Source organism: Myzus persicae, unplaced genomic scaffold (genome assembly GCF_001856785.1).
Source record: "Myzus persicae strain clone G006 unplaced genomic scaffold, MPER_G0061.0, whole genome shotgun sequence".
In the NCBI taxonomy this organism is placed as follows: Eukaryota; Metazoa; Arthropoda; class Insecta; order Hemiptera; family Aphididae; genus Myzus; species Myzus persicae.
This window is the reverse complement of record NW_019104056.1, coordinates 677820-688038: the sequence shown is the minus strand read 5'-3', so window position 1 is coordinate 688038 and position 10219 is coordinate 677820. Positions and strand designations below refer to the sequence as shown.

Genomic DNA, 10219 nt, shown 5'->3' with positions numbered 1-10219 from the left:
TACAATAAGTTAGAAATGATTATGAAAATAATAAATATTGAATGGTGTTAAAATAACAATACATTTTTATATATATGTACATATAGTCTTATTATATTCTATAGACTATATTGTATAGTTTTGAAATCTGTATTGTTATATAGCCATATATATATATATAGGTCTACTCCACTACGGCACTACATATTATATATACCTAAGTAATACATAAGCCTTTATGTATATTAAGTATTTATTTAATGTTGATTCAATACTTTAATGGGTTAAATGTATATACATTTCATAATTTATATTTGGTAAAGCATTTGCCCTGCAGTTACATATTATTATCTCTGTAATATATATATATATATATTTAAAAATAATATTGCAATATTACAATTTATTATTTTTTTTTTTAAATAACCAAATATTATTTTCACATAATTTAATTTTAGCTAATTTATAGATTGCAATGTATTTCGTAGGTACTTAATACCTATATATCATATATTACATAAATACAAATAAAAAAGATAATTCACACTAAGAACTATTACCAGGTGTGTATCGTTTTCACCAAATTCTAAATTTTTGTTTTCGTCAAAATAAAAAAAGGTTAGGTTTTCGTTTTCATTATTTTTCTCAAAAAATTATTATTTGAGATTTGAGAATCAATAGTCATTATTCTGGTTTTATGTATAGGTACTAGATAGTATGTAATAATTGTTCTATGGTTTTCTGAAAATTATATTTCCGAAAATAGTGCATTTCCACGATTATAGCCACAGTTTGGTCCAATTCCAGTGATAGATAATGCAGAACAACAAACAATATTGTGAGCTATGTCTTTCAAATAACAACGAATAGTTCTTCAAATCGCATTCTAATATTAATATATTTACTAAAAATTTGAATTTGAAGTGTTGTTGTTAGATTTGCAAATAAGCAGTTCTAAATAAAATATCTAATAATCATAGATTATTCAATACAGTGATTAATTAACACATCAACTCAGTGGCGTATATAGGGGGGAGGCCCCCTAGGCCAGAGCCCATAGTGAAATTGCAGGTTTTATTAAAGTATTGTATGTATATTTACACTGTTAACAGTTTTTCACCATGATTAAGTTAGCCGGTTGATTAAAATCATTTTTGAGTAATCTACAAGGAAATGTTAGATATATTGACGGGACTTGCTTTAATTACTTATTGACTTTGATGTTAAATTCATAGTAAGATAACATTAAAATATTTTTAAAAAAAGAAACAAAAAATTAATTTTACATAATAATTATAAAATTGAATTGCGCAATTTTTATTTTAACTGTATAATATGTCATAATTCTTAATTATATAACAGCTGCTCCCTTAAAAATGTATAATTATGGCTATGCTGCTTGACTAGTGATAATTGATAAATCGGCCCGTAGTGAAAATAATTCGTATATACACCACTGCATCAACTACAATATTCAATAACAAAGTATAAAACTAAAAATATTACCCGTATAGAAGTTTTGTACATATATGTAGTATGTAGAATAAGGATAATTGAAAATAAATCAATTAATCGATAAAAATATTAGTGCTAAAATAAAAAAAATTTAAAAAATGTTTATCTCCTTAATGATATGTATTCAATAACCATTTATTTTAATATATTATAAAGAAAAAACGGGTAAGTGGGTGACGCTCTGCTGTACAGTGGGTTACAAGTTGGTCAATGAAATGGATGGCGTTAAATTTGAATTCAATGATATAAAATCATTGTATACCAAAAACGATTCTGGGTGGAGATGGTTTGTAGACCTATGATATTTTATATTATATTTATATAGTTATTATTAAATATTTATACGGTAGCCGGTAGGTTGAATTAGTATTATTTATGTATAATATTATACTTTAGACGTTTATACAATATAACTAAAATCATTATTCTTGGTTATTTTATTAATATGTAATTTAATCCAAATTTATATACATTTGTATACATATAATATTTTATTTTATGAGTTTATATATATATTAGATTTTTTGGTTACAGAATTAACTATTTACGTGGAACCGTGTTTTAAAATTTCAATCCTTAACTATCAGAGTTGAACGTTTAATACATTTTTAACTACTTTTAACTACTACATAATCTGTAAATTTTAAATATAAATTATTTTGTCAAAAATTGAATTTTCAATGCTTATAAAAAAATCTTGCTTGCATATTTTTAAGTTTTTTGAACTGCTATTGTACCTAACAATATATACGAGGAGCCTTGTAGTAAATGCTTAAGCTTTTTGATTTACAAATAACATTTTATTGACATTTATAAAAAAACAATTTGAAAATTGAAAATATCCAAAAACTTCTTAGTTAGTTTTGTTTTTCCTGGCGCTTTTCAAAACTACTGGGAGTATATACAGAACAAAAAAAATTTTTAAAACCAATACATCTAGCCCTCTTTTCATAAACTAAAAATACATTTATCAAGCCAAATGTTCATAAATAATTTAAAAATTGTGAAATATATTTTAAATATCTATGGACTACGGTTATTCATTTTTGAGCTAAACCAAAAAAACAATATAACTTTTAAGGAAAATCGGTTTTGCAGAAAAATTCAAGTTTTCTTTGGTTTATCCAAATTATTTTGATAACACTGGGAATTTTTACTTCTGACACTTGATCCAATTCACTACCAGGAGCCGCCCTCAAAGTTGAAAATTGAAATATTTTTACGGCCCCAAAATGCAACTAGGCAAGCCTAGACATAAAAAATTAATAAGTTAATTTAAACTTTGTAACATAACTTTTTTAAATTTAATTTTTAACTGGACTGATTTTATTTTATAAACTTTATAAATAACGGAGTTACTTTGTCCAAATTATGTTTTTTTGTGCTATTTAAAGACATCTGAAATGTATGACATTTTTAGACTCTGGGTGTCTTACAGAATGTATTGGTCTTTCAATGTGTGTCCAACGTCACCTTTATATAGGAGCAATAAAATATTTGGATAATATGTAGTTATATATGCTTGGAGTTTCACGGGAGTTTAAGGGTGGTTTCGGGAAGCCATATGTAACTAGTTGGTACTTTCGAAATTTAAAAATGAATTCACTGTGGCTTAACAAGTTAAAATATATGATTTAACAATTATTTAGATTTGATTTTTATGTTCTCAAAGTTAAAAATAAATAGTATGTTTTTTATTAAAAAGCAAAAAAATGCCAACCGGACGTAGTGTTGCTAAGCGTCACCCATCCTAGTACTAACTACGCCCGACTTTGCTTAACTTCAGTGATCTAACGATAACTATAGTGAATCAACGTGTTATTACTTATTAGTAGAGGTCGGATTTTTATGATTTTACATATTTGTTTCTAGTTTATGCAGTTAAATGGGAGTGAGAAATCTTTACGAATCACGAAACACAGAATTCACAGGAAAAAATTTATTTTGCATAAAAAAGCATATTTTAGAGGTTAGAGAATATTTAACACGTTAGAGAATATTTGGGAATATTTTTGTGATACCCGGCATATAATGAACATATTTCACGCATATCAGCATTTGATAAATACAATGTTCACTAAATGATTTATTTCCGGATTTTAATAAAAATTAATCTCCAGGTATTCCTTATCGATTGCGAAAGCACAACTGTTATTTCGTTAGCTGTCACGACTATACATCGAACAATATATAGTAATTAATTGTTATTGTAAAATTAATTTAATTAAATATTTTTAAAACCAAATTAATAAAAAATTAATTTAAACTGTTTTTTTTTTTTTATATCAAAAGAATATTTTGCATATTTAAGGACATAAAACATCATATATCTGGTATTTTAAAGGAATATTAAGAGAATATATTGCTTATTTTATGTGACATACAAACATCATATTTTAAGGATTTTAAAAGAATATAAATCCGACCTCTACTTATTAGTTATTATAGTTGGCGAAACCGGAAACCCATTATGAAGATAACATTATTCAAGAGAACGTTACACCCGTATGTGTTATTTCTGTTCAACAAATGTACATAATAGCAAAAACAGTTTAGCTCGGGATAGAACCACTCAGGCTGTTATGATAGTTAAGTCTCCAAATTGATAAATAATTTAGATGAGAACGTTATCTGTGAAATATTGTTTTTATTTTTTCGATGTCACTTATACGAAAAAGGTGCTTAGTGTTTCAAAATCCATTATTTTTTAGTTTTTTGAATTGAATAACTTTATATGTACTTCCGATACCAAAAAATAAAATAAAAACGATATTTCACAGCCAAAGTTATCCTTTTTATGTGGTGTGAGTGGTAGTCTTTATGCGCAAATAAGAGTGTTTAGGAGCATAGCCATTCAAAAGTATGCCACTTGCTGCACACCTCCTATTGTTTCTAAACACATAATATAATGTCTTTCATTTAGTGATGAGGGATGCTAATATACGCAGAGGCTAATCCAGCCCAGAGAAATTTGAGAAATCTAGCAGCCCAACAGCCCACGTATTTGTTTAATAAACGAACTCTTGAGTCATAACTACGATCTAATTTTAGAGGAGGCTTTAGTCACATTCATTTCTTAAAAATAGAGACCCCACAAATTTCAACAATCCCTTTAAAAACAACTATGCTGCTAAAGCAACCATAGGCGCACATACGGGGGTGCTAGGGGGTGCTTAGCCCCCAAGTCCGTAATTAGCGCCCCTAGATTATTTTGAGTTAATAATATTATTTGAAGTGTTATTTTTTATAAGAATGAGTTTATTTCAGTTTGTATTAATAGTGCACTAATGCCATGGGCTTATATTTCCTGTTAAATTATGTTTGGTATATTTAAATTGAATAAAATAAATAAAAAAACAAACAAACAAAAATAATGAAAGTACTGAAAATGTGATGACCCTGATTTCATCCTTTGTTCATCGAAAAACGTAATAGTTGTTGTAATGATTGGTTGTAATATATTGGTCAAAAAAAGATTCTTAATTGAAAACCAGATTCACTATACTTCGATTTTTTTAACGCAGTCATTTATAAGGTTATTTGAAATGAAATTAATTTATGCCTAGTGTGTATAACCGTATAACCGTAAAACCGTATAGTAGACGAGTGAGCGAAGTCCCCAATGTAAAACTTTGGGGTAAAACATTTTAGCACTCACAAGTTTAATATTGAATGGTGCGCCTATGATAGCAACAGCAGCTATATGCCATATTAATAAGGTACAACTCAAATGTCTCGTAAGTCGTAAAATCTAAGTTTCTCCGGAAAAATTAATATTTTTCATAAGGTTGGCTTATGATTAATCCATAGTAAAATTCCAAATTGACAACAGTATTTAAAAAAAATGTTTTAAGCATTTAAAAATTGAAATTTTTTTTATTTTATTTTGGTGCTTTTAAAATGACCAATTTTTTAGCATTTTTAAAAGTCGATTTAATAAAAAAATCTTAAAAATGATTAAAAGTTGATTAATAGTTACATCAGTAGCAAATCAAACTCAATTATAATGTTGATTTTTTTTTAAATAGCTTAAAAAGTCTCCCCTCAGTATACATTTGAGCACTGCGTAAATGTATTCAATTTTTGACCAACCATATAGTTTGAAGATTATTTTGTTTTATACATTTTGGTAATTGCTGGTAGAAAATCAATTTCAAGGCCGAGTAAATGTGCATACTATATTATAGCAGTCAATCAAAGTTATGATTTCATAAAAAAATTATAATAATTTACAGTTACTTTACAGTTTTTGTGTTTATGTTAAATTAATGTATTTCAATACCTCAACATCATCTTAAAATGCCTTCCATGGCTCCATTATTGATTTTCTCTATGGCTATATACAAATTTTTATTTTCTGTACCCAGAAATTAATAATCAAAAGCTTACCCAGCTATGTAAGTAGGTCATGTTTAAATATTTATTACTCAAATAATGGCACACTTCCATGACTTCAATATTTTTATCAGCCCAGGAATCTATATCTCCATAATTCCTTTAGCCAGTTTGTGTCTGTGATGGTTAATTTAAATAAAAAATTCAACACAATATTCTTATAGAAACGATAACTTCGAAAAGATTATTTCTATTTACATTTTTTTTTAATTTAACAGCATATCAAAGTGTTATTTTACCACTAAGTAAAACAACACGTTGTTTTTTTCAGTATATTATACCTAATAGATATATATCTGATATTTTCATAACATAAAGCATTACAATTCAAACTGTAATATCAATTTTTATTTTAGTTGGTGAGAGGTGATGACTTAGAAGCATTTACGGTGGACAATGCCTGGGCCAGATTCATCGTATTCTTGTTTGGAGATCCACATCTGTTGGAAGGTGGACAGAGAAGCCAAGATGGAACCACCGATCCATACGGAGTATTTACGTTCTGGTGGGGCAATAATCTTGATCTTGATCGTGCTTGGAGCTAAGGCAGTGATTTCCTTTTGCATCCTGTCAGCAATACCTGGGTACATGGTGGTACCTCCGGAGAGTACAGTGTTACCGTACAAGTCCTTTCTGATGTCAACGTCGCACTTCATGATGGAGTTGTATACGGTTTCATGGATACCACAAGATTCCATTCCCAAAAATGAAGGTTGGAACAAGGATTCTGGACAACGGAAACGTTCGTTTCCGATGGTGATGACCTGTCCGTCAGGTAATTCATAGGATTTCTCTAAGGAGGTGGAAGCGGCGGCTGTGGCCATTTCCTGTTCGAAGTCCAAAGCAACATAACATAATTTTTCCTTGATGTCACGTACGATTTCACGCTCAGCTGCAATCATGAAAATTATTTAGAGATAACGATATGTTTATTTCGCAGATAAGAACAGCGATAAAATACATACCAGTAGTGGTGAAGCTGTAACCCCTCTCGGTCAAGATCTTCATCAAGTAGTCGGTCAAGTCACGACCAGCCAAATCCAAACGGAGGATTGCATGAGGCAATGCATAACCTTCATAGATTGGGACAGTGTGTGAGACACCATCACCAGAGTCTAAAACGATACCAGTAGTACGGCCGGAAGCGTACAGAGATAATACTGCTTGGATGGCAACATACATGGCAGGTGCGTTGAATGTTTCAAACATAATTTGGGTCATCTTTTCACGGTTAGCCTTTGGGTTCAACGGGGCTTCGGTCAATAGGATTGGATGTTCCTCTGGAGCAACACGTAGTTCATTGTAGAAAGTGTGATGCCAGATTTTCTCCATATCATCCCAGTTAGTGATGATTCCGTGTTCAATTGGGTATTTTAAAGTAAGGATACCACGTTTGCTTTGGGCTTCATCTCCTACATAGCTGTCCTTTTGTCCCATGCCGACCATGACTCCCTAATAATGAACATAAATCCAATGGTGAGAAATCGAAACGTAAGGAGAAGGACAAAATTAAAAAAAAAAAAGAAGATTTCCGCAATAAGATATTTCTAAACACTCAAAGACTCAACACAATAACTATCTATTTTGTTTAGTCACAATGATGAAGAAATGGCGAGTGGATACTAGTCCAATATGTGACCTGCCTTTAAATTGTGTTTTGTATACCTAACGTTTGTAATTTTTGAACAAGGTAAAAATGCTATAAATAATCTTTTTTAATATGAAAATAGCATATTAATTTTAAAAAAAATGTTTTGTAATATAAAATTATAGATAAAAATAAAGGATTACTAATTATAAAAGCCATATATAAATTCTTTATGGTGAAAACATTGCAGATTTCAAGTGTTTTTCTCTTCAAAATTTTTCTTCAGAAATGTTTACCACCCTATTACAATGTATTGACTATTAACAAGTGTTGGTAGTTTTTCTGCATACAAGCACATACTTATAAATCATCGTTATAAGTATTTTTAACTTAGATCAATATTATGGAACAAATAAATAAATTATCGTTACTTGTTAACTGTTTTATTTTCAACAACACCTAAATAATACTTTTTATGAATAATAATGTTTAGTTTTTATAACTGTAATAAAAATAAATTACTGTATCTAATTGTTTTATAAAGGTAAACTTTTAATTAAATATTTAAAACTGTTTTGCATAATGTTTCAAATAGATGTTTAAATATTTTATGGCAGGTACCTAGGTCACATACTGGACCTGGCCCGAGCAATGGAATTCGAAAAAGTGGTTTGTTTGAAATCTGATGTATATAAAATAAACCATAGTAATAAAAAATATAAATTGAATGTATAACTAAATATTATATTTATTGTATCAATAAAAATTATATTAACTCCCACACAATGTCCTTGAAGGCCCGTGCTTATTTTAACTCCGTCTAACAAGTTCGGATGACATTTTTTTTATAGTTACAAATGTTGGGAGTACCTTATATGGTATCAAGCGATGGTGGATTTATGGAGGAGGGGAGGGGGGTGTCCAAGAGCTAAAGAACCGACCGTTCCACATATTGAACTTTTTTTTTATTTTAATTTACTTAGATATCAGGTATCAAGTGGAACTAAACGTATTTATTCATAACTGTAGACTACTACCAAGAAATAGGTTAAATATATTTTCACCCCGAAGTTGTTCACTAGAAGTAGGTACTTAATTGGCTTCATCAAGATAGAACCCAACATAAAATAATCCTAGTTCCACCACTGGTATTTAGTAGTCAGTTGTTATTATATAATAGCTAATGATTTAGTTTTATGTGATTTTAACGATACTCTTTAGTCTCTGTCAGAACATATTTTAAGAAAATTACATGGCACTATTACTATAAGCCATAAGGATTAGGCCAAATGGCAAATACCTACCTAGAGTAACTAGGATACCTAGGATCACTAGGTGGCATGACTGCACCTACTCTATGTGTTAAAATATACTCTGGTCTTTGTAATAGGTATGAAATATTTTAAGAAAGATAAACAATTTTATTAATTATTTATTCTTTTCTATGAATTTTAAAAAGCTCCCAAAATAATAGGACTTTAACGATGTTTAAAATTTGTATTTACTGTTTACTGTTTACTGTTTAGGTAATGTTTTTACTAACTTGATGACGTGGTCTGCCGACGATTGACGGAAAGACGGCGCGGGGTGCGTCATCACCGGCGAAACCGGCCTTGCACATGCCGGAGCCGTTATCGACAACCAAAGATGCTACATCATCGTCACACATTTTGATGGTTTGAGGTTTTGTTCCTAAAAAAACATATCAAACGATAATCTTATGATCAGGATAGGAAACAGGTAAATATTCTGTTAGTGAGAAGACACCACGCACATTATATAAAACATTTCAGTATAGGTATATTGTTTTGACTTATCGGTGTACCTATATATATTTGTATAAATGTAATGAAATATAAAGAAATCAGAAAACCTATCAAAAACTGTTACAGTGATTTTAAATGTGCTTGGTTGGCTATCGACACAATGTGGTGAAAATAAGCGTCCAAATGCTCCGATTATACAAAATTACAGAAATCATGAGTCAGCAGATGTTAAAGACTCTCGGAAATAAAAATATTTGGCTCATATAATATTATAATAAAAAGAACACCACACGTTTATTTTATTTTTATTTTTTCGGAAAATAGATCATTCAATGTCCGAAGTACCAAATACATTAGGTATACATAATATATGTTAAATATATTAATTAAAAAATCGTAAATGAACTTCACGTCTTCTCTAAATTATATAATGTAAATAATTGTATATTATTACAATATAGGCAATTACACCATTTTTATTTTTTGTTAATTGTACGATCACACAACAATCTCGTACAATTTTGATGATAACCTATTAAAATTCTGAATTCGTGTGTGCTGGTAAAATATTAAAAAATGCTATTCTACTCACCGATTAACGAAGAAAGGAATCTGGAATACTACTCTGTGGCTGACGATGTCAATATGCGCAACTGCTGGTTGGTACAGACGGTTTTATAAACGGACTCGATCCAAAAATATAATAGTTTAAGTAATAACACTAACAACTTATATAGTTATGTCGGTAGCGTCTCTTAGACTCTGGAAGTGGTGGATAATTATAAATTATTTTAATATTTTGGCATAGTAAATATAAAATTGTCTACCAATCTATAATTATAGTGCAGATTTATAAACTCAACAAGTTTCTAACTATATATACCTAATTCATTATTAAGAGTTGAGTATTATTAAGTAGTTAAGAACTATGAATATAATAATTAATAATCACCAAAATAACAAAAATTAATACAAT

At 29.2% G+C, this 10219-nt stretch overlaps 1 protein-coding gene across 1 annotated transcript; it reads right to left on the bottom strand.

Moving 5' to 3' along the window:
• Window positions 1–6248: 6248 nt before the first annotated feature.
• LOC111038137 (actin-87E-like) lies at window positions 6249–9962 on the bottom strand. The gene is made up of 4 exons (XM_022321094.1): window positions 9836–9962; window positions 9021–9169; window positions 6855–7341; window positions 6249–6781 (listed from the first exon to the last, which is right to left on the bottom strand). The coding sequence occupies exons 2-4, from the start codon at window positions 9144–9146 to the stop codon at window positions 6264–6266; spliced, it is 1131 nt and encodes a 376-aa protein (XP_022176786.1). The 5' UTR covers window positions 9147–9169; window positions 9836–9962; the 3' UTR covers window positions 6249–6263.
• Window positions 9963–10219: the final 257 nt, after the last annotated feature.